Below are 24,751 nucleotides of genomic sequence, written 5' to 3'. Positions count from 1 at the left end.
ATATCAACTTAACTATATTAATATTACTCAAGTAGATCCGTTAGATCAATAGCTATATTTGTTCAAGCTAAACAGTCATAAATTATTTTTATTCATGCTATGAATATTTATCAAACTATTTCAAGTGTCAAGAGAGATCTCAATATAGTATTTACTAAATTTAAAACACGGTTCAGAGTTAATGTCATTGTTGCAATATTAACAGTAATTCTTTTTATTATTATTTTTATTATTATATCAGTACAATCAAACCATATTGATGATCAAATAACAATACAAGAGGTGGTAAAGTATCTCATCTCTGATTTTGATATACTCAGATATGATAAAAATATCAGCCTACCTGGGAATATCACAAGAGAACAAACCCCTAATGATTTTAAAATAAAAGCTCTCACAAATATCATCAAGGAGAAGTTAAAAAAGGATGTATATAAAGGGTTCAAGGCCTGTTTAGAAAAGGAAACCATCCATTACTCTGGGTTCAACTCAATACAGACGCTGACATTTTTTTGCATCATTAACAATGAGAATTATAAAGGTAATAAAAAATTGTTACCAATAATTCATAGATATTTTATCTCGGAACAAAATATCAATTTAATGATTATTATTTTAAGTCTAACGGTTTTTAGAGAACAACTGACCTCACTATTTTATTTTGATCAACCAACTTTGCCTTTTGAGTCTAAAATTCAAGAAAAGCCTACTTCAACTCCAGCATATAAAATGAAAGAAACTGAATATCCACCAACAGTATTCACTGATTTAAAAATCCATAAAACTGAGAGAATTCAAGAAAATGTTTCTGTTTTGTATGATTCTACTGAGACTATCAATGATGTCACATCTGATAGCACTGCTCGATTAATTGACGATATGTATGATAATAATAGTGATGAGGACAACGAATTACCTAGCAAGCCAGAAAACAACAGAGAATTTAAGCTCAAAAAATTAAATTTAATAAGGAAACATTTGAAAATATTTGATATAGGTTCCACTGCAAAGAAGAATCCTTCAAAATTGAATTCAGTAGTCTTAGCCAGAGCCAATAAATTTAGAAGTCGTTTTACATCAAGACATAGTACTTCTGAATTTGTCAAACGTAGAGTTGAGAGTATTCTTGAAAGAGAACAGAATGTACTACAAAAAGGAGGTATAAAGGATTGTGATAGCATAAGAAGTTTTATCGATTTACATGATTACAATAATCAGCAGAACTCTCTAGTGATCAGTAATAAAAAATCGGACAGCAGCAACGATGTTGTCACCGATAGCGTCACTAATTTGACAAAACAGAATAGTGAAAGCGAAAACTCATCAATTTCAAGTTTTGAAATGTTATCAGATTCTAAAAGCTTAAGACATTTGAAGATAGGTCCTGATACTTTACAATTAGACTTCAATTTGACAGCTGCTGAGGAAAGAAATCGGTGGGCGTCATATATCAAAAATTTAGAGGAATCCAACGATACATCTTATGAAAATTTATCTAAAAACCAAGAGTTTAATAAACAGCTCTTTCAGATATATAGAGATAGAATAAAGCTCTATGACGTAGGTGGAAAACCTTTGCGACGGGTTATGATCCCAGGAATAGGCTGGGTTTCACATTATAAGGCCCAGGAACTAATGGGAGGACCTTCAAAATAATTTATAAAGCTGATTATTTGCTTAATTATTTACAGTTTATTATTATTTTTATCATATTTATAAAACTATTCAATCATTAAAAGAGTACATCGAAATTCAAAAAAACGATTGAATCCGAATCTCTAAACTATCGACAAGAAGTTATAGGTTATAGGCGAGTACCTTGAATGCATGTTAAATATCGTTCATCAATCATTATCTTGATATACATCAATGAAATCCATATAAATATCTGGTTTGAAAGGCCATTTGTAAAAAATATCAGTAAGATATATGAATTCTTCATTTGTCAACTCAGCAGGAAATTTGTCAAAGATGGATATATCCTTTACATTAGCGGCAAAATAATCCCTTGCCCCATGTCCCAGGGATTCCAAAGCTTCTGATAGTTTTCTCGTTTTAAGAATCATCAGGTGCTTTGTAACGTAATCCCAATACTCTAGCTGTATATCATTTTTCTTTGGATTAACTTCTAGTAAGGAGATGGAATCTAAGACGATTGGAGCTGTATCTGCATTTTTTATTTCCAGTGGGTTATGTCTTTTTAGTAAATCTTGATTAAATTTTTGAACTTCTTTCCCTTCTGTATATGCGATAAGTTTAGTATCAGTAAATGCTTCTGTGCAAATGGAACATTTCGATCTCCCAACTTTCCCAGGAACAGCTAGAAGCTTAACAGCTGTTGCTGTAGGTAACCAAACCAACATTTTAACACGGCCATATTTCATTATCCAATTACCAGTCCCAATGCATGTCAGCCATTGCATGAAGAGACCTTCAGATGACGAATTAGTTAAATGCGCAATAGCTAAAAATTTGTCATGAATTTTATCTCTTGACTGAACTTCTGGAGTTAACACTTTATGACGTTCGATCATATCAGTATAAGTGGACCATTCATATGGATCTTTATCATAAATGCCAAATTTAGAATCAGTATAGGTTTCTTTGATATGTGACAGAAATGAAGCTCTATTTTCTACCAAAACGTGCTTGGCAGGTTTATACCTATTATTAAAGATAGCTGAATGCTGAGAAGGACCAGGATATAAATCAATAACCTTAACTTTGCTAAAATCACCATACGTATCTTCTAGTTTCAGCCTATCAAAAATCTGTTCATGAATCAATGGGTTTAATAGATACTTAAAACCATAAAACCTTTTTAGCTTTGAAAGAGCTTGATATGGTTTAACAACTAATGACATTACAGATACATACAAATACCCAACCTATCAAAGAGCACACCAAATAACTGATATATCAATGTCTACACCAACATTTCCTAGAGTTGATAAGTGAATAGAGTAGTAAAGTGGTGATGAGCTTGTTAAAATATTTCATTTTGTTGCTTACTAGACATCCTAAGCCAGTTCTCCAGAGAAACCTTCGTATCCTACGATTCGCCGAACCAGAACCTATTGAACCCTGGCACAATAGCCTGAATATGAATATGGACAAGCAAATAAAACATGGAATCAATCCAATTATACAAAATAAAGAATAAAAAGAATCCATCTACCTTCCTAATCTCTGTCCAGCCACTTCCCATTTCTCATTATATGACAAGATCAGATTTGATCACCAATGGAATTGAAAAATAAATAAGCAAAGAAGAAACCAAATTGATTCCTGGAAACTTTCTATAATAATTATCCATTGAACAATCTCATTATTATACAATAATACCTTTCAGAACAATGAACCTTAGGCTATTGAGTATTAATTTTGAATCTTAGTCGCAGTAAAAATTGTCAGTCCATTGGAAGATGGTCTATCACAAGTCAAAAGCCTTAAGTGTTGGCAAAAATCCATAAATATGACATAATTACAAGAATTTAAAGCCAATCCAACCAATCTGGAGTTCTCAAATGGCCTTCTTCTAATACCATTCCATCTTTTCAACTTCCTGTCAGTGTCATCTTCCTTTATAAATCTTTGACATCTCATCTCATTTATCTTTATAAGGCGAAAATTGAAATATTAAATAAAGCAAGATGATATATTTCGAGCTATAAAGCTGAATTGAAAGGTACTTTTGGTTGGGTTAGATTGATATTTAGAAGATCAAAGGGTAGGCGATTGTATTTGTTATGGCAGTGTTAAAGATTAAGAAGTTGAAAGAGGCTCCTAAGGCTGAAAATGAGCCCAAGCCCAAGAAAATCCGTATTAAGACCAATTTGAAGAAAGAAGAACCTTCTAAACCTAAGTTGAAGATTAGTTTGAAGAAGAAAGGGTCTACTGAGAAGAAGAAAGGGTCTACTGAGAAGATTGAAAAGGTTGAGAAGGGTAGTGGGATGAAGTTGAAGCTGAATTTAAAGAAGAATGAGGAAAAACAAGTGAAAGGGCTTAAAACTCCACGATTAAGGTTAAAACCAATACGGGTACCCGGTGAAGGTTATGATTCTGAGGCCTCTGATATTGAAGATGATCCATTGATCGAAGAAGGGATTGTTCTAAGAGTTCTACCTGATATTCAAGCTGAGTTTGTCAAAAATTCTATCGAGAGTGGTGATTATTCAGGAATTGTTATTAAATGGAAAGGTGAGAGACATGCAATCGTTAATATCAACGATGTTTCATATGGGGCTGTATTAGTAGACCTACCAACATTGATTGAAGTTAATAAAAGTGTTGATAGAAAAAATTTAATGAAGACTTTTGATGTAAGCCAAATGTTACTATGTGTTAAAATTATAGAGAATGAAGAAGAAGTATTTACATTATCACCACCGGAATCAGAAGACTTGGCATTAAAACATTATGAAGAGTACAAGGATGAAATACAACATTATAAAAAACAGTTATTAAAGGGTTACAACGATGGTCCGTTAACTGAAAGTGAATCCAAATATCTTGACCAAATTGCACACAAGAGCTACGATTATAAACATGGTTTAACACCTCCATTATACAACGTTCGCAACAGAAGGTTCAGAAGGAAGATGGGTGCTGATGAATTTAACTACGCCGAAAGCGTTGTCCAACTGCTATTAGAACAAGATGAGCAAGCAGAAGAAGTGACATATGAATTGGTAGATGACAGCAATGTACTGGGAAGAACTGTATCTACGACTAATGTCATTTCCCAACCAAAACCAAAGGAAACTATACAGTCTTTTGCCCTTGATGAAGAGGAAAAAGAAGAAGATGAATTAGATTTGGAGCAAGCTTTTGAAAGTGAAGATGAAGAGAAAAGTGTATCCAGCAATCATCCTGTTGCTAAGAGTTCAGTTAGAATTGAAGAGAAATTAGATGAAACTGGTGATGATGTTGAACAGTACAACGGTGAAGAGGAAGAGGAAGAAGATGAAGAAGATGAAGAGGACGAAGAAGAAGAAGGTGATGAAGATCAAGAACGTGAAGGCCCTAAGCGCGCAGTTGATGAAAATATTCAACATAACGAGTTACTGAAAGAAGAATTGTCAGAATTAGAGAGTATTCTATCTCAAACTAAACAAAAACTGGAAAAAGCTACAAATCCTCTGTTAAAATCAAGATTTATTGATAGTATTAAAAAGTTAGAGAAAGAAGTAGAGATCAAGAGGAAACAGTTGAAAGCAAGTGATAGTACTTTGCAACATAAAGAAGGTGATGAAGAATCAGAAACACAACAAGGTATAGCAGATGAAGAAGTAGGAGTACCCGAGGAAGAGGAAGAAGAAGAAGAAGAAGAAGAGGAAGAAGAAGAAGAAGAAGAGGAAGAACAAGGACAAGCAACTGAACAACAATCCCAGCTCCAGCAGCAGCAACAACAACAACAACAAGAATCCGAAGAGGTCCCAGTTGCAGAAACAGAATTAGACCAAAATGATCTTGATATGATGATGTTGTTCGGTGCAGAAGGTGACGATGAGGAATGATAAGAACCATTTCCCCCCCCAAATTGTAACATTTTTTACTCAAATAAAATCTGATAAAATAAGAATTTATCATGTATAAATACATATATACAAATTATAGCATTCTATATACTAATATAAATAGAGTTTATTGGTATTGTCCATCATCATAGGTCATCAGTAATCCTGTTATTGCTGTCATTATTAAATGTCCACGACGTATTAAACGATAAACGTCGATATCTAGCGGTTTTTCGTGAATTTAAATTAAAAAACAATAATATTATAAGAAGATGATTAAGAATTGCAAATAAATAATAAAAGGTATTAAAAGCTCAAGGATTTTTGATAAGTTCGACGTGATACCTTTCTAAATATTGTATCAAGTTAATCACCAAAGTACCAGGTGTTGCTAGGTTTATCGTTTTGGGTTTTTTTTATCTTCTATCTGAGATACCAGCTCTTTTTTTTTTTTTTTGCAGAAATCCAAAGGTAAAAGAAAAAAATAAATAAATAAATAATAATATACATATTTCAAGACTATACAAAAAAGAAAAATAGGTGAAAGGTCACTGAGAGTTTATTAGGATATTTAAGGTTGTAAGAGGTATACTTTTATTAGCAAGGCTTTGATTCAGGATGAATATAGATGTTCCACAACGTCAACTAACCAAAGAAGAGATTAATCGTTGTTATTTGAGATGGCAACAGTTGCGTAATGAACATGGTGAGAATGCACCAAAAGTTCCAGAATTTATTTATTTTACTAAAGTTTTGAAAGCTGCTGCCAGTCAGGAACAACAATTACAGAAGCAACGACAAAATCAAAATGCTTCACCTAATTCCCAACAGCCTGCAAATGGTAATGTTAGCAATAATATTAATAATGTGGGTCAAATGAATAATTATAACAATAATAACAATAATAAACCCGTTTCTAATAACTTTTCACAGCAATCTCCTATGCCTAATGGCAATACAAACATTTCTGGTTCTCCAAATTTAGAAAACAAAAAGAACTTTAATATGCCAGGAACAGGAAACTTCCCTATTACACCAAGTTATAATAATAATAATAATAATAATAATAATAACAACAACAACAACAACAACAATAATAGTAATAATAACAATAACAGTAATGGAGGTAATAATATAAACCTTAATCAGAATAATAACTTCAATAATTTCAATGCTAATAGCAATAATATTAAAGAAAGTTCTAACCAGACAAGTATTTCAAAGCAACAGAATGTTCCTTCGAATAACAACCCTGAAAGTTCAAACCGTAATATACCGGTTAATAACAGTTCTGGTGGTTCTAACAAGAACCCACCCTTAGGAAGGATCCCTATGGCACAAGCAGAGTTACTCAAGGCACAGGTTACTGCATTGAAATGTCTAGTTAACAAACAGTCAATATCTATGGAGACCCAGAATGTCATTCACTCTTCAATTAACAATCAGCCAGATTTCAGAAAGTTGTTGAGGGCACTAAGTGACTCTGTAAAACTAAAGCAGCAAAGACAAGTACAACAACTACAAAAATCACAATCTGGTATTCAACCCCAGCCTTCTCCAGTTGGTGTCCAAAATCAATATCAAAATAAGAATAATGTAAAGATGCAACAAGTAAATGTACGAAACGATTCATTTGTTAAAGTGTCAAATCCACCAACCCCTGTTATCAATGAACCAAAGAATAATAATAACATTAGTAACAGCAACAACAATAATATTAATAATGTAAATAATAGAAATGTTGATGTCAGCAATATCGGAATAAAGGTTAATAAAGATGCCAATACTCCGAAAAATTACCCAACTCCCAACAATAAACCAACGTATAATATTAATGAGAGTCAAGTAAGTGTTCCAGCTCCTGTTGAACCTCCCAAAAAGGTATTCATTGGAGATAAGGCTCCACCTGAGCTAGGAGCTCCTATGGTCCTTGAAGATTTTAAAACTAATCATTCAACAATAGAAAAATTTGTTGATGTAAACAATCCAAATATAATGGTTGATTCGTACACTTTACCAAATTTTGGGGAAGTTCCTATTTCTTATGAGACGTTATTTTCACTCGATAAAGATAGTAATATAAATATAGAGCCAAGTGTTTTACCAGTTGGTATAGATATATTCAGTGCAACTGAAATATACCAAACTTTGGTTGCACTAAATTTAGACACTGCAGTTGATGATTGTCTAGAAAAAATATTGGATGATAAAGTGGATCAGAAAATAAAAGATGAAGTGTTGTATGATTACTACGCCTTGCAACTCTTACCATTACAGAAAGCAATTAGGGGCCATGTCCTTCAATTTGAATGGTACCAAAATTCGTTACTGACAAATACTCATCCTAACTTTTTGTCTAAGATCCGTAATGTCAATATCCAAGATGCTGTGATGACGGAAGATCTATACAGAAAGAATGAAACAAAACAATATGAAAAGGAAAAGATTGCGAAGTCTCGTAAATTGGAGAGAATGGTGAAAAGTGCTACTAGCAGTTATACTTCGAGGTTAGACAAGAAAGCTCGTCATGTTAAATTCGGTCATAAGTTGATTAACGCTCATGTTAACTTTGAAAAAGAAGAACAGAAGCGTGTAGAGAGACAAGCAAAGGCCCGTTTACAAGCTTTGAAAGCGAATGATGAAGAAGCATATATAAAACTTTTGGACCAGACGAAAGATACAAGAATTACGCATCTGTTGAAACAGACAAATGCTTTCTTAGATTCTTTGACTATAGCTGTCAAAGACCAACAAAAGCATACAAAAGATATGATTAGTTCCCACTTCGATGAGGATGAAGAAGAAACTACGGAGGTAACCGAACTACTTCCAATGGGAACCAATGATGATTCTGATGACGATGATGATACTGTGGATTATTATAATGTAGCACACAAGATTCAAGAGACTATTACGGTTCAACCAAAAATTCTTGTTGGTGGTACGTTAAAAGATTACCAATTGAAGGGTTTACAATGGATGGTATCTTTGTTTAACAATCATTTGAATGGTATTTTAGCTGATGAAATGGGTTTAGGTAAAACAATTCAAACAATTTCATTATTGACGTATCTTTACGAATCAAAACATGTCCACGGTCCATTTTTAGTTATCGTTCCGTTGTCAACCTTGACAAATTGGAGTACTGAATTTGCAAGATGGGCACCAGCTTTAAGAACAATTTCATTTAAGGGTTCACCATTTGAAAGAAAGGCAAGATATTCTGCGATTAAAAATGTCGAGTTCGATGTTTTGTTGACAACCTTTGAATATATCATTAAAGAAAAAGCATTGTTGTCTAAGATCAAATGGGTACATATGATTATCGATGAAGGTCATAGAATGAAGAACGTTCAATCCAAGTTGTCGTTAACTTTGAATACTTTTTACCATTCAGATTATAGACTAATTTTAACTGGTACGCCATTGCAAAATAATTTACCGGAACTTTGGGCACTATTAAATTTCGTTCTGCCAAAAATCTTCAACTCTGTAAAATCCTTTGATGATTGGTTTAATACGCCATTTGCCAATACTGGTGGCCAAGACAAGATTGCTTTGACAGAAGAAGAAGCATTGTTGGTTATCAGAAGATTGCATAAAGTTTTAAGGCCGTTTTTGTTACGTCGTCTGAAAAAAGATGTCGAAAAAGAATTACCAGATAAAGTAGAAAAAGTTATCAAATGTAAAATGAGCGCACTTCAAAAAGTTTTATATCAACAAATGTTAAAACATAAGCGTTTATTTGTAGGTGATCAAGGCAATAACAAGAAGTCCTCAGGTTTACGTGGTTTCAACAATCAAATTATGCAGTTGAAGAAAATTTGTAATCATCCTTTTGTTTTTGAATCGGTCGAAGATCAAATCAACCCTACTAGGGAAACAAATGAAAATATATGGCGTGTTGCAGGTAAGTTCGAATTGTTAGGAAGGGTTCTCCCAAAATTAAAGGCAACAGGCCATAGAGTACTAATTTTTTTCCAAATGACACAGATTATGGATATTATGGAAGACTTTTTGAGACACATTGATGTGAAATACTTGAGATTAGATGGTCATACCAAACACGATGAACGTAGTGAATTGCTTCCTATGTTCAACGACCCAAATTCGGACTATTTTTGTTTTATTTTATCTACAAGAGCCGGTGGTTTAGGTTTGAACTTACAAACCGCAGATACTGTTATCATTTTTGATACTGATTGGAATCCACATCAAGATTTACAAGCTCAAGACAGAGCTCACAGAATCGGTCAAAAGAATGAAGTGAGGATTTTGAGATTAATTACAGAAAATTCCGTAGAGGAGGCTATTCTAGAAAAAGCGCATAAGAAGTTGGATATCGATGGTAAGGTTATTCAAGCTGGTAAGTTTGATAATAAATCGACAGCTGAAGAACAAGAGGCATTATTAAGATCTTTGATGGAAGCTGAAGATTTACGTAAGAGAAGAAGGGAAGAAGGCTTAGATGATGAAGACGAAGAAATGGATGACAAGGAATTAAATGAATTATTAGCAAGAAATGAGAATGAAATCGATGTTTTCAATCAACTTGATATGGATCGTGGCCGAAAAGATTTAGAAAAGGGTATCACTAATAGATTATTTGATGATAGTGAACTGCCTGATATTTACAGTCAAGATATGGATGCCGAAATTGAAAAAGAGGCATCTAAAAAAAATGTTTTATATTCAGGTAAAAGAGCCAATCGTAAAGTACAAAGTTACTCTGATAGCATGTCTGAAGCACAGTGGCTAAAGCAGTTTGAAGTTAGCGATGACGAAAATAATGGAAAAGTTGAAGAGTTACCAGACGAGGATGATGTTACACAGCCTAAAAGAGAAGATTCTCCAGATCATTCAATAACAGAAGAAAATAATGATGAAAATAATGATGAAAATGAAAATCCAAATAAAAGAAAAAATGAAGAAGAAGAACAAGTTTCTTCAAAGAAGATTAGATTGAATGAAGACGAACTGAATCCAACAGTTGCGTCTGAGGAAGATAAATCCGATAATGAAAATTCTACAGATCATATTATCGAACGTCCTGCTGGCAAAACTTCCCTAAAAAGCGACGCCATCTCAACTAGAGGCAAGACTCGTGGACGTGGACGTGGCCGTGGACGTGGACGCGGAAGAGGTAGAGGCGGTAGGCCAAGTAGCTCTAAGACAGGTTTAAGGTTTATCAGAGACCCTGAAGCGACTACAAAACTCCCTGAAGAAAGGGAAGAAATCAGTGCTATTGCCAAAAAATTGTATGATTTTGCAATTGATTATGAAAATGAAGATAACCGCAACCTTGCAGGAATATTTATAGTAAAGCCTTCTAAAAAATTATATCCTGATTACTATATGCTAATTAGGTATCCAATGGCATTTGAAAATGTTAAGGCTCATATTGACACATTAGCATATGATTCCATCCAAGAAGTTTTTGAAGATTTCCATTTAATTTTTGCAAATGCAAGAATATATAATCACGAAGAATCCCTAATTTACCAAGACTCTTTGGAATTAGAAGAGGCTATTGGGAAGGAGTATACCAAACTAACAGGGAAACCAGCAGAATTCGATTTCTCGACGTTTAATGAGAACTACACCACTAAGCCATTAATACCAATTGTTTCGAGCCCACAGATTGAAGAAGATTCGATTAAGACTGAGGAACCATTGAAAGAAGATGAAATAAATAACAAAGAAGAAGCAAAACCTGTTGAAACGGTAGCTGATGACAAGTCTATAAAAAGTATCGAAACTGATGGCACTTTAAATAGAGAGACTACAGAAGGTTGATGTTCAATGGAGAAATCTGGAATCGTTATAATTTCGATTTCCTTTTATTTTATTATATCTTGTTTTATTTTATTTTGTCCACATAGACATTTTATACAGAATTACCTTTGTTATTAAAGGAATAACCTGATTCAGGTTTGTTATGTAATTGTAATATAATAGCATTTATTAAAAATAGTGTTACTCTATTGTAAGAATCGATTCGAAGTTGGTAGTCACTATGATTTAATCATCGGTGAAACCAAAAATTAACACCATTTATCCCCGATCACGAGGTATGATGATGTAAATGCAAGGGCAACCAACCATTGAACCATTGAACAAACCATTGTGAAAGATATATAAAGAGATATGTTTAAAACAGTAACTTCAAAATAACGATTGTCACCAGAATCATAGAGGTTTGATATCTGAACCAATTCATTGTTATAAAAATGTCACAGGGTAGAAAGGCTTCAGAAAGGTTGGCTGGTAAAACTGTATTAATTACAGGTGCTTCATCAGGGATTGGGAAAGCCACTGCATTAGAATATCTAGATGCCTCCAATGGTCATATGAAGTTAATTTTAGTTGCAAGAAGATTAGAAAAATTGCAAGAGTTGAAGGAAACAATTTGTAAAGAATATCCAGAATCTAAGGTTCATGTTGAAGAATTAGATATTTCTGATATTAATAGAATCCCAGAATTTATTGCAAAATTACCTGAAGAATTCAAAGATATTGATATATTGATTAACAATGCAGGTAAAGCATTAGGAAGTGATACTATTGGTAATATCGAGAATGAGGATATTAAAGGTATGTTTGAGACTAACGTTTTTGGATTAATCTGTTTAACACAAGCTGTACTTCCAATATTCAAGGCTAAAAATGGTGGTGATATTGTCAATTTAGGGTCAATTGCAGGCATAGAAGCTTACCCAACAGGATCTATATATTGTGCAACTAAATTTGCAGTTAAAGCATTCACTGAAAGTTTAAGAAAGGAATTGATTAATACAAAGATCAGAGTTATTGAAATTGCACCAGGTATGGTTAACACTGAATTTTCTGTAATTAGATATAAAGGTGACCAAGAAAAGGCAGATAAAGTTTATGAAAACACTACTCCTTTATATGCAGATGACATCGCTGATTTGATAGTTTACACCACTTCTAGAAAATCGAATACCGTTATCGCTGATGTTTTGGTATTCCCAACATGCCAAGCTTCTGCATCCCATATCTATCGTGGATAAGATAGTTACATACTTCTATAAACTGATATAAGTATATAGCCAGAGGACAATTCTAACAATATTGTACATTACTTGAGCAAAATTATAATTTCAATTATGTAGAACTAATGGTATATAAAGGTTTGATGCATCATGAATAGCTACAGAGATCAATTTAGTAAACTATTTAATTGTTCCAAAAATTCTTCATATGTGATAGAACTTTTAACACCTTCATATCTTATCACCTCTAAGAAATAGTCTTGATAGTTGTTTAATACATCCTTAGCGTTTCCCCAGTAACCTGACTTTTCAATTAGATTAAGAAAAGTATCCTCTTTATCCCATTCCTGTTCAGTCATCACATCTGGCAAGAAAGTAGCACTGAAGTGTGATTTAGAATGTGGGTCTTTAAATTTTAATTCAATACCATGAGTACCTAGTTCCCAATTGTTAATGTCACCCCTTTTAGCTTTGCCATCATAAATAACTTTGAAATTCTGTAAGATGTTACAGCTACATTTAAGTTTTGGTAACTCATGTGCAGCAATTGGTGGAAATCTACTATCTTCTAAAGCTGCAATCAATGAATATTTTTCTAGACCTTCTTTGATAGGTAACTTTGCGAAAGTACCAATGCAACCTCTCAAGGCATAGGGATCATCTATATGTATCTTTGACCTTTTTTTCTTCCAAGTAACGAAAAGAGAAGTCTTGGAATCAGTTGAAATGGACCTTTCATTGGGATATAACCTATCAGCTACTACACTTAAAGTTATCCCTTTAAGTTGGTCCCCATCATGATGAAAGTATTTGTAAATTTGTAGAAATGCATAAAATGCAAAGGAAGAACTCTTGCCTTCGTTATCAGACATGATATATTCTGTTTTGGTCAAGGTTGTAAGTTCTTTTAAAACCGACATTCAATCATCCACTGTACCTTTTCCTACTTTTAAATACATAAATATGAGGGATGAGATAGTTTCAACAGTTAGCTTTGATCTTGCCAAAGATATGGATGGATGCATGCATGCATGCGCAAACGTATAATAAAAGGGACAAATATCTAATAGATCAGACAAGAGAAACCGATAAAGAAGAAAATGGGAATTACAGAGCATCGATCCATAAATATTATAAGAATGGTGACAACACTGACATGATATGATTCAAGCAAATAAGGCAAACTATGATCTGATATATATTAGATTAGCAATATAGCTAGGCATAGATAGAATTGGGACCAAGAATAGACAATCAATTCAAGTTTCATTCATTTGAATTTCAACATCATCAGACTACTGATTGAATAGGATTCATATATACTTTATTGTTGATGAGAGTTTTTAGATCATCTCTTTTTTAAGGAATGGTATGGTATGGTTTGATGGGTTGATGGTTTGGTTTGGTTCAATTTTTAAACGAGAAGACCTTTTTTCAGGCACTTGACAATATTATAAACCACGTGATTATTTTATGTCCGGGTAATTAAATCGTAGATCACATGACATATATCACATGATCAAGTCATGTGACCTATTCCGATTCTCATTTTTCAGCTTCTTTTTTGGGTCCGAAATGACATTGAAAATGACGAATTTGACCTTTAACATATTGTATAATGTTTAAAATTTAAGAATAATATAGTATACATTAAAGGATGGTTACGATGAATTGCTGACGTTAAATTGTTGGAATTAACATTAATTTCTTAAGATATACATTGGTTGGATACAGTTCTTTGATTCTAGTTAGGTTTTTTTTTGTTTATTTTATCTTTTGTTATTTTGGGGATATTGAGGACAATGGACTTGGAAGAGCTGCCTTAAAAAGTTAACAAAAAATAAAAAAATATAATTGGTGATATTAGAAGTTAAATTTATTCTCTTTTTGGGTTAGAACAGTATTGCTGATAGTATGGGGTCTCGAAGTGTGACGTTTTGTGTTTCACAAGAATTGAATGTTCCATTTAGAGTGAAGGTCAAGTCTTTGGAAGGTTACAAACCTCTATTGAAATATTCTGAGAGAATACAGGATCCAAGATTGACACAAACAGCTTCTAATGTAAGCCCACATAGTGATATGTTAGTGTCAGTGCAAATATTTGACGATGAGACAGGTAGGATATTGACAATCCCCGAATTTACGCCGTACATTCCTTTTAAGAATTTGCGTAAATGGGATCATTGGTTAACGTTACCAATTTCAATTAGTCAATTAAGTTTATCTAGTAAACTCCGAGTAATATTATGGGAATATGATGGAATAAATAAAATACCATTCTTCATATTGCAGACGTCGATATTCAATGGGAAGGATAATTTATTGAAGAGAGGTCTGGAGTCTTTGAAGTTCCAATATGATGATTTGAATAGTTTAACTGTTATTGATGATAATAAAGTTAGTAATAATTTAAATAAATACTATCAAGGAGAGATCAGAAAAGTGGATTGGTTAGATGAGATAACAATACCGATGCTAGAAAAAGAAAGAGAGAAACGTAGTTGGCCTGTAGGTGTGTTTGTGTTAAACATTGAATTCCCAGTTTTTGAATTACCTGTTGTATTCACAGATTCACAGAATACAGATACCCAACTTAATATTCCAACTTTGAATAACTCAGAATTTAATCCGGAATTAGTAACATATAATAATACAAATAAAACCAAAATATCATTAGGTGATAAGTATAATTCAACTTTAAAGTTTTATGACCCTGATCAGTTCAACCATGACCCAATCGAGGAAAAATTTAGAAGACTAGAAAGAGCTTCAAAACGTTCAAATTTGGATAAACATTTGAAACCAGATGCCAAGAAAAGAGATTATCTAAACAAAGTTATTAATTATCCTCCTGGCACAACATTGACTCCTCATGAAAAAAGTTCCATTTGGAAATATAGATATTTCCTTGTAAATAATAAAAAGGCATTGACAAAGTTACTACAGTCAACAAACCTATCAGAAGAAACAGAAAGAACAGAAGTACTGGAATTAATGGATTCATGGGCAGAAATTGATGTTGATGATGCAATTGAGTTATTGGGTTCTGCATACAAGAATATTTCGGTTAGGGCTTATGCGGTAAATCGATTAAAAAAAGCTTCAGATAAAGAACTGGAATTATATCTATTACAATTAGTACAAGCAGTATGTTTTGAAAGTTTATCAACTTTTTCTGATAAGTCTAATAGTGAATTTAGTATTGTAGATATAACTCCATCACAGGCATTATCCATATCTAATTATGCGGCATCTCAACAAAAACAAATTAACAATTTTATAAACTCGTCGTCAATATCTCCAAATGCTGAAACTATTGTCATTTCACCTTTAGCTGAATTCCTAATTAGGAGAGCAATTAAAAATGCAAGATTAGGAAACTTTTTTTACTGGTATTTGAAATCAGAATCCTCAGATAACCCATATCTGGATCAGATTATCGAATCATTCTGGAGCAGGTTGGCAGAAGAAAGAAAATTAGATTTATCCGAAGAAATAAAATTGGTTGACTTATTACGTGAATGTTGTAATGAAATTAGAAAGTTAAAAGAATCAACAAGCAAGAAACAAGACCTACTGACTCACCTTTTGACTTCAAGGGTAAGACAGCGTCTAAAACATCATCCTACAATTTTACCTCTTGATCCAGATACATTAGTTACAGACGTGGATCCAGAAGCCTCTAGAGTGTTCAAGAGTTCATTATCTCCATTAAAAATAACTTTTAAAACGAAAATAGGTACTCCTTACGCAATCATGTATAAGGTTGGTGATGATTTGAGGCAAGATCAATTGGTGGTACAAATTATTAGCTTGATGAACGAGCTATTGAAGAATGAAAATGTTGATTTGAAGTTGTTACCATACAAAATTCTAGCAACAGGTCCACAAGATGGTGTTATTCAATTTATTCCTAATGATACAATGGCAACTATTTTGAGTCAATATAGTGGAATTCTACCATATTTTAGAGACCATTTCCCTGATGAAAGTAATGATTTGGGTGTGCAACAATGGGTCATGGAAAATTTTGTGAAATCATGTGCAGGTTATTGTGTTATTACATACATTTTAGGTGTCGGTGATAGGCATTTGGATAATTTGTTGATAACTACGGATGGTCATTTTTTCCATGCAGATTTTGGGTATATTTTGGGTCAGGACCCAAAGCCATTTCCACCATTAATGAAACTACCTCCGCAAATTATAGAAGCATTTGGAGGCACTGAATCATCAAACTATGATAAATTTAGAAGTTATTGTTTTGTTGCATACTCTATTCTAAGAAGAAATGCTGGATTGATATTGAATTTATTTGAATTAATGAAAACATCGAATATTCCTGACATTCGTATTGACCCTGAAGGATCAATACAAAAAGTTAAAGAAAGATTTAACTTGGACATGTCCGAGGAAGAAGCTACTGTCCATTTCCAAAACTTAATTAATGACAGTGTCAATGCATTATTACCTTTAGTGATAGATCATCTACATAATTTAGCTCAATACTGGAGGGCATAAATCTATATTTATATCGAGAGGAGAATTTTTAAAAAGATTTTTATTATTTTTATGATATATAAATATATATTTTCTTATAAATTATAAGTAATGCAATTAATTGGTAATAAAACTAGAGAAAGTTTGTAGAGACATTAAATTTTTGTAAAAGGAATTGAATTTCTGAATTTATCATTAACTTAATCTCATCGATTGAACTTCCAAAGCATGATATTAAGAATAATCTAGATATTGTTCCTTTCATAATCGTGACCAATATAAAAATTGATAGTATCGAAGTATATGGCAATCTTGTCACAATTCTCAGGGATTCAATTAAATACAAATTAGCCACCCACTGGATGACGTTCATTGAAAAGAATGTATCATAAGGCCAAATTAACATCAGAATTGGGAAAATTTTAGCACCATAAGATAACAAAATAGTGTAAGATAAAATTTCACGTCTATATTTCATTTCTTTTCCCCATTGCAATCCTCTTAAGACACAGAATAAAATCAAATAGTAAAATATAAGCATATCTACAATACAATATCCTGCATAACTCAAATATTGATTCAATGGGTCAGCAGAAAGTATTCTATTCAGTAATAAATATTTATCGTCTTTAACTCTTTGCTGATTTAAACCATATATATGTTCTTCTGCAGACCATGTCAAATACACCTCAAAAGCCACCAGAAGGATCCAGAACCTATTAGTAGTATCAAATTTCACAATCCAATTCTTAAAGTTACTATAAATAATCTTACTCTTCTCCTGTGGAGATCCCTCCACTGGCAAGGATTCAGGGTACTTTGAGAGTTTCAATTCCAAAGAATTGAACACCAAATGTCGATAAGCACCTGGCTTTAACAACAGCAAATCCATAAACAACAATACATTATCAATCTCAATGTACCTATCAGTCACTTGGTTACAATTCTTACAATCTGTCAGTTGTATATGCTTATTCGAATAAACTGTATATAGCGACTCAGCATGTTTAGTACATTCAATACATATCATCGGTAACAGAAACAAAAGATTACCACAACTCACCAACCTTTTAACAACAACAATAAACTCAATGACTTATCCACCCAATATCCCATCAGCTACATCTTTAAATCTATTACAATGGTTTGGTTGTATAGGTTCTCTCTTATTTTAAATCTTGCGATGAGGTCAATATCAAATTTTGAAACTTTTCAGCATATCGAATATTTAAGAAATGAATCCATAAGAAACTAGAAACTACACAAGTTGATTAAAGAGAAGTAACAAATAAAGGTACTGGTGTGTTGTGTATTTGATATTTGTGTTACTTTTAGGTTGGACAATGTCATATTACAATAGGGGCAAGAGTTCTACGCCTTGCAAATATTTCCAACAAGGTTATTGTAACAAAGGTAATAATTGTAAGTTTGCTCATGTTTTAAACAATGGGAATGGTGGCTCAACTGCAAATAAAGAAGGGAAATCTGATGCAGAGAAGTTGAAAAATTTCATCAGTCCTAATTCTTTTAATTATTTACAAAAAAGTACAATTGGTGATATCAATGAATCCAAGGATTTCCAAGTTAAGCCGTTGGCTTCTTCTTATAGTTCAGAGGTGCCTTGTGCATTAAATTTGATAAATGGTAGGGATTATTCGTTGGAAGAGTCTAGGCTTCAATATTATGAAGCTCGTCAGAATGGTTCAGTTCCTCAATATGAGTCTCAGTTGAATGCCAGATTGGCTGATATGCAAAAATGTTTCAATCATATAAGGGCCCATCCAGACTGGGCTGCTAGATATTTGCAGAAAGGTACAAAAGAAATATCGGAAACTGGTAGAACTACCAATACAGCCCCATTTTGTAATTTCCCGTTAGATTTAAATGCCCCAGTTTCAAATCCTGCTTTTGGTTCAAATCCATTTACTAGTGGTGGTAGTGCAAATACAAGTGCTTTTGGTGGTTCTGCAAATAATGCTTTTGGTAAACCAAATTTTGGAGCTTCTGAATCACCATTTCGTTCTACTATGGGAACTGGATCATCTAATTTAGGTGCTTCTGTTCAATCACCATCTGCTTGTGCAGGCTCAGCATTTGGTACGCCAAGCTTTGGATCAAAGACTTTTGGATCACAGACCAATCAAGCATCTGTGGGGGGTGCCTTTGGCAAACCTGCTTTTGGAGCTCCTAGTTCAACTTCTAATGCATTCGGAGCTGGAAGCACAACCTCATCATCGTTTGGAGCACCTTCTTTTGGTTCAGCTCCGTCCAATACAACTGGTAATACAAGTTCATTTGGTGGTGCTGAGAGTAGTGCTTTTGGAAAGCCAGCATTTGGAGCATCAACGCAGCCATTTGGTTCAAGTTCAGCAACAAGTTCAGCATTTGGAGCTCCAGCTTTTGGATCAACTGCTACATCTTTTGGCCAAGTAGAAGGTACATTCGGTTCTGGTTCTGCTTTTGGGAAGCCCTCATTTGGAAGTAGTCAGGGTACGGCCAATACATCTCCATTTGGTTCATTACAGGGTAATGAGAATAAAGGAGCTGCATCTGCCTTTGAATCATCCAGTTTTGGTACTTCAGGTTTTGGTAGTGCTCAAAATAATGCTATTACCCAACAAAAGAATCAATCACCATTTGGCTCTCTTTCTGTTTCTGGCCAAAGCCAGCAGTCGACAAACACTCCTGCATTTGGAACTGCTCCTGCTGGACAAAATACATCAAGTGCCTTTGGTGCTGTAGCAAATGGAGGTGCTGCTGGATTTGGAGCTTTCAGCTCTCAGCCTTCTGAATCGTCAGCCTTTGGCTCAACAGCTAAAAGTCCTTTTGGATCTATACAACAAACAGGACAAAACCAAACTCCAGCTCAGTCTGCTTTTGGAGCTACAACAACTCCTTCGAATGGAGCATCCCAACCGTTCGGGCTATCAAATGCTAATATAAATTCACCATTTGGAAATATGGGAGTCAAACCTCAGTCACCTTTTGCTTCCCAGTCTAGTTCGACTATATCAGCTCCTATGGCAGGTTCCAATCTTAACCAAGGTGCTCCATCAGATGATGATAAGCGAGAACCTGATTCTTTACTAGAAGAGACATTAGCCAAATTTAAATCTGAAAGTTTCACTTTAGGAGGAGTTCCAGATATACCACCACCAATGGTGCTCTGTACCTAATTATGGTATCCATTAGCATAATTGCAAGTAAATAAAAATGCATATAAACAATATAGAACATTAATAATAACATCGGTAACGTAACTTTAAATAAATTTTAAAGGCTCTAAATCTTTTAGTTTCAAAAGATATTAAAATGAATTAAATGACATAAAATACAAACTACTTAAAGTGCAATGTTAATTATTGATTTATCAAAGACTGTATACATCTTTATCTATAGAATTATTATTGAGCACCACCTTCCTTTAGAGTGGACTTACCTGCTCTTAATAATTCATCACATAACAGTAGATTACTTGCGATACCGGTTGCACCATTAATGGCATTTCTGATAACACGGTAGGAATCCCAAATACCTTCAATTGTTGGGTCACAAGAATCACCAAGATTCAAATCGACACCAACATATCTACGTTCTTCACTATCTTCAGCACTTATTAATTCATCTTCACATAATGCTAGTACATCTAATGCATCGTATCCTGAGTTTTTAACTAAAGTTTTTGGAATAATCAATAAAGATTCTGCAAATGCTTCTATACCAGTCTTTGTTTTACCTTTAGCGCCTAATTTACTCATATTAGCGGTCTTCAAATGTTGAGATGCTGAAATGAAATAAGAACCTGCACCTGGAACCACATTCTTGTCCTTTAGAACATTCGCAACTGCTCTTAAACCATCTCTAACAGCATCTTTGGTTTGGTTTAATTGATAATGGGCTGCACCTTTGATTAGAATAGTACAAGATTTAGGTAATTTATTTTCTGTAACATAGGTGAATTTTTCTTCACCAATGGTTTCTTGATAAACCAAACCTGAATAACCCAAAACTGAAGGATCCAAATCATCTACTGAGTTTTGAGCTTCACCACCAGTAACTAATTGTAGTCTTTCCATGTTACGTCTTTTAGCTCTTCTTAAAGCTAAGATATTATGTTTTGCCAAGACATCAAGGGACATTGGGTCAATACCCTTTTGATTAATGATAACGAAACCTTTGTTAGAGTCTAATCCACAAACTTCATTTTTCAAATCTATAATTTTTTTCAATTTGGCATCAACGAATTTTCTTTCACTTGCAGCTAATTTATCTCTTTGTTCAGCTGAACTGTAGAAAAATGATGAGTTAACTTCAGTTTTTTCATATTCTAGGGATACGTTCAAAATCAAAATATAGGCATTTTCGACTCTAGAAGGCATGTCTGGGTGTCTACCACCATGGTCCAAAACCAAACCTTTGATAAAAGTAGTATCCTTTGGGGATAAATGTTGCATTTGCATTATTTCTACCATATGTAAATCTATATTACTGTTATTTTCTTCATTTTGTACATTCAATACTGCATCTGTAACAATTGGGGCCAAAACTTCTGTCAATTCTGGGTTAACTTTAGTAGTTAAAGAAGATCTTGCAACTTGTAATAAGAATTCTCGATCCAATTCACCTTCAGATTGATTCTTTGATATTTTAAATTCATCTAAAAATTGTAAAGCTTCCTTACGAGCAATTTCAAACCCATCGGTAATGATTCTTGGATGTACACCTTCCTGGATATATCTATAAGCTTGTCTCAATAATTCCCCAACTAAACAAACAACGGTAGTTGTACCATCACCAGTAATTTCATCTTGAGCTGCTGCAGCACGAGCAATCATCACTGCGGTAGGAGACTGAATTTGCATCTCAGTCAAAAGAACTTTACCGTCTTTAGTCAATTTAATGTTACCAGCACCATCCACTAACATCTTTAAAGTACCTTTTGGACCCAAGTTAGTCTCCAAAACAGATTGTAAACCTTCAGCGGAGGTAACGTTAACTTTCAAAGCTGCATCACGTCTCAACGATTCTGCCTTAGGATTCAACAATTGCAAAGACATCTCTCAATATATTCAAAAAATAAACTTGCTTACACAGTCCTGGTAGTCCTTTCCCAATGTTCTTGGAGCTTTGTTTATGTGATTTTAAATACATCATTGGTGTTGTCTTGTATTGTCTTGTTCTTTTATTCAAATTTGATTTGGGCTTAAAACTTTTCGCCACTTTGATATTCAAGTTACCCGGTATACACAGTAGCACGTGATCATCTCAAGTTTTTAAAAAAATGAAAGTCACGTGGTTTAGAATTTCTCTTTCTCATTCTCTATATTTTCTTTTTTTGGCATATACAGACAAATAAGAAGCAGTGTTGTTAACTACAGGAAGGACGTATTTGATCTATCTAAAGATGTATATGTATATCTATCTCTATGTATAAGTATTATATTGCTCAAATTCAAGAACTGTTATATAATTGAATGCTTGCAATTATGAAGGTGGAAGTTGGTACATGTTACGGTTAATACCATCAATACTGATATTGCAAAGCTACTTTTACTACCACCAAGGTTCTTACTTTTTTAATTCTTTGGGAACAAATTAACTAACACTCACCCACTCACTCACTCACTCACTTTCTCACTTAATTGACGCCCTCACATATGAAGTTTTTAACTATATACAAACAAATATTCTCAATGGTCTATTCTTGTCTATAAACAACTATAGGCTATTAGTATATATAGTACTGTGCTTATTTAATTCTTTGTCTTGGACCACCAGGGGATTTCTTGTTTCTGGCGGTCAATAATTCAACACCATGTTCTGTTACTAGCAACATATGTTCAAATTGAGCACTCAATTTACCATCTTGAGTGACAGAAGTCCAGTCATCTGGCCAAGTAACGTCCTTCCAAACACCTTCATTGATCATTGGTTCGATTGTAAAGACCATACCTGGTTTCATGATACCAGAGGTTCTGTTTTTAGCGTAATGTGGAATATTTGGTGAACAATGGAAATATTCACCAACACCATGACCACAATAAGTCCTTACTACTGAACATTTATTTTCTTTAGCATGTTTTTCGATATAATCACCTAATTCTTGGAAAGTGGCACCTGGCTTACAACGTTTAATGGCAGCTTTCAAACATTCTCTTGAAGTTTCAACAGTGTTAATAGCCTCTTTCGAAATATCTTCACCAACGTAATAAGTTTCATTTAAATCAGCATGGAATCCATCGTGGAATAAAGATACATCAATATTGACAATATCACCTTCTTTCAATACGGTTTTGTCTGGGATACCATGGCAAATAACTTCGTTAACAGAAGTACAAACAGATTTTGGGAAATTATAATAATTCAATGGAGATGGATAAGCATTTCTCTTGATAGTTTCATTGTGTACAATTTCATCAATTTCATCAGTGGTAATACCAGGCTTAACAGCAGCAGCAGCAATGTCCAAGACTTCACGACCCAACATAGCAGCTTTTCTGATCTTCTTGATCTGGTCCTTATTGTAAACAGGGATCTTGTTCAATCTATCATTTCTTTGTTCTGCAATAGGCAACCCATTAGCAGCCCAATCAGGTTTAACAACCTCTTCAGGAACATATCTCTTTGAAGTCAACGGATAAGAAGCTCTCAATTCACCAGTATACTTGAACTTTGGGAAAGGATCGTAAGAGGCTTTGTCATCATCACCATCTTTGTAATGTAAAGCCTTATGAGCTTTGTAGTTGTCCTTGTAACATGATTCATCACAGAAGACAGATTCAATACCAGATTTCAAACAAATAGGACATTTTAATTGAGAGGTAGTCTCCTTACCACACTGAAGACCAGCACAATACACTATCTGATCACTAGACATGATAAATCAAAATTTCAGACCTTTATTAAACAAAGTAAACACTCTCAAAAGTAAAAATTTTTTCCTCTTCACTCTTGTTGTATGGAATCTCTAAATCTCAAAAGTTAACGAATAAACCTTCAATCTGAACCAAACAAAAACCTGGGAACTAGCTCAACAACAATTACAAACAATCTGACACCACTGAACACCACTGTTGATACAAATATAAGACCAATAACCATACATTACAACATCTACAATCATCTTTAAACTTTTATACATCTTGTTTTATCAAACAATTTTCAGATTTGAATTTTGCAATGAGCTCTATTTTGGTTGTAAAAGAAAGCTGTAAATGATTCAAAACAAGACCTAGATCTTGACTAAAGTTGATGATATTGGATATAAAGAGTTGGTTATTGATTGAATTGATTGGTTCAGTGACTTTGTTAGCACTTGTTATGGGTTACTAAGTGTTTTGTTTTAGAATTTAAGAGTGCTGAGTTGCGATGCAGGAGTCGTTGAGTAGTTTTGATAAGGAAACTCATAGTACTGGAGGATTAGGAGATCAAGATGCTCAAGAGGAACAGATGAGTTGGTTTAAAAGGGTTTACAGTTGGATTGTTGTTATTGATGGTGATGTGGATATTCTACGTGGGAGAGGTTACCATTATGTTCCTGAGGTTACTAATTATATGTTTTTCCTTGGTGGGAGATTCAGGACGGTCAAAACCAAGAAACATTTATCATTAATAGTGATGTTTTTAATAATTGCTCCGATGGTTCTGTTCTCTATCTTCGAGACTCACAAGTTATGGCATACCAAGTATGGGTACAAGCTATTAGTTATCTTTTTT

General features: G+C 33.7%; 12 protein-coding genes across 12 annotated transcripts in view; 7 read left to right on the top strand and 5 right to left on the bottom strand.

The window, feature by feature from the left end:
- Positions 1-99: 99 nt before the first annotated feature.
- Kpol_1043p57 (uncharacterized protein) lies at positions 100-1,656 on the top strand (the record flags this gene model as incomplete). Its single annotated transcript, XM_001645675.1, has 1 exon — positions 100-1,656. The coding sequence occupies one exon, from the start codon at positions 100-102 to the stop codon at positions 1,654-1,656; it is 1,557 nt and encodes a 518-aa protein (XP_001645725.1).
- Positions 1,657-1,844: 188 nt separating this feature from the next.
- Positions 1,845-2,864, bottom strand: MTF1 (RNA polymerase specificity factor; the record flags this gene model as incomplete). Its single annotated transcript, XM_001645674.1, has 1 exon — positions 1,845-2,864. One exon carries the CDS (start codon positions 2,862-2,864, stop codon positions 1,845-1,847), a length of 1,020 nt encoding a protein of 339 aa, XP_001645724.1.
- Positions 2,865-3,749: 885 nt separating this feature from the next.
- TAF7 (TATA-binding protein-associated factor TAF7) lies at positions 3,750-5,519 on the top strand (the record flags this gene model as incomplete). Its single annotated transcript, XM_001645673.1, has 1 exon — positions 3,750-5,519. The coding sequence occupies one exon, from the start codon at positions 3,750-3,752 to the stop codon at positions 5,517-5,519; it is 1,770 nt and encodes a 589-aa protein (XP_001645723.1).
- Positions 5,520-6,137: 618 nt separating this feature from the next.
- On the top strand, positions 6,138-11,315 carry SNF2 (SWI/SNF catalytic subunit SNF2; the record flags this gene model as incomplete). Its single annotated transcript, XM_001645672.1, has 1 exon — positions 6,138-11,315. One exon carries the CDS (start codon positions 6,138-6,140, stop codon positions 11,313-11,315), a length of 5,178 nt encoding a protein of 1,725 aa, XP_001645722.1.
- A 434-nt stretch (positions 11,316-11,749) lies between these two features.
- Positions 11,750-12,553, top strand: ORA1 (oxidoreductase; the record flags this gene model as incomplete). Its single annotated transcript, XM_001645671.1, has 1 exon — positions 11,750-12,553. The coding sequence occupies one exon, from the start codon at positions 11,750-11,752 to the stop codon at positions 12,551-12,553; it is 804 nt and encodes a 267-aa protein (XP_001645721.1).
- A 149-nt stretch (positions 12,554-12,702) lies between these two features.
- Kpol_1043p52 (uncharacterized protein) lies at positions 12,703-13,455 on the bottom strand (the record flags this gene model as incomplete). The annotated part of the gene is made up of 1 exon (XM_001645670.1): positions 12,703-13,455. The coding sequence occupies one exon, from the start codon at positions 13,453-13,455 to the stop codon at positions 12,703-12,705; it is 753 nt and encodes a 250-aa protein (XP_001645720.1).
- A 994-nt stretch (positions 13,456-14,449) lies between these two features.
- On the top strand, positions 14,450-17,056 carry VPS34 (phosphatidylinositol 3-kinase VPS34; the record flags this gene model as incomplete). The annotated part of the gene is made up of 1 exon (XM_001645669.1): positions 14,450-17,056. The coding sequence occupies one exon, from the start codon at positions 14,450-14,452 to the stop codon at positions 17,054-17,056; it is 2,607 nt and encodes an 868-aa protein (XP_001645719.1).
- Positions 17,057-17,168: 112 nt separating this feature from the next.
- Positions 17,169-18,065, bottom strand: ARV1 (sterol homeostasis protein ARV1; the record flags this gene model as incomplete). Its single annotated transcript, XM_001645668.1, has 1 exon — positions 17,169-18,065. The coding sequence occupies one exon, from the start codon at positions 18,063-18,065 to the stop codon at positions 17,169-17,171; it is 897 nt and encodes a 298-aa protein (XP_001645718.1).
- A 313-nt stretch (positions 18,066-18,378) lies between these two features.
- On the top strand, positions 18,379-20,211 carry NUP42 (FG-nucleoporin NUP42; the record flags this gene model as incomplete). The annotated part of the gene is made up of 1 exon (XM_001645667.1): positions 18,379-20,211. One exon carries the CDS (start codon positions 18,379-18,381, stop codon positions 20,209-20,211), a length of 1,833 nt encoding a protein of 610 aa, XP_001645717.1.
- A 228-nt stretch (positions 20,212-20,439) lies between these two features.
- Positions 20,440-22,092, bottom strand: CCT6 (chaperonin-containing T-complex subunit CCT6; the record flags this gene model as incomplete). The annotated part of the gene is made up of 1 exon (XM_001645666.1): positions 20,440-22,092. The coding sequence occupies one exon, from the start codon at positions 22,090-22,092 to the stop codon at positions 20,440-20,442; it is 1,653 nt and encodes a 550-aa protein (XP_001645716.1).
- Positions 22,093-22,784: 692 nt separating this feature from the next.
- On the bottom strand, positions 22,785-23,912 carry MAP1 (methionine aminopeptidase MAP1; the record flags this gene model as incomplete). The annotated part of the gene is made up of 1 exon (XM_001645665.1): positions 22,785-23,912. One exon carries the CDS (start codon positions 23,910-23,912, stop codon positions 22,785-22,787), a length of 1,128 nt encoding a protein of 375 aa, XP_001645715.1.
- Positions 23,913-24,403: 491 nt separating this feature from the next.
- Positions 24,404-24,751, top strand: part of ERF2 — a gene marked incomplete at both ends in the record, with an annotated part of 745 nt that continues 397 nt past the window's right edge. Inside the window, one exon of the mRNA XM_001645664.1 lies at positions 24,404-24,751. Within this exon, the coding sequence (XP_001645714.1) occupies positions 24,404-24,751 (348 nt within the window).

The sequence above is a fragment of the Vanderwaltozyma polyspora genome, genomic scaffold (genome assembly GCF_000150035.1).
Source record: "Vanderwaltozyma polyspora DSM 70294 KpolScaffold1043 genomic scaffold, whole genome shotgun sequence".
NCBI classification, from domain to species: domain Eukaryota; kingdom Fungi; phylum Ascomycota; class Saccharomycetes; order Saccharomycetales; family Saccharomycetaceae; genus Vanderwaltozyma; species Vanderwaltozyma polyspora.
This window is presented reverse-complemented; position numbering and strand designations above follow the sequence as displayed.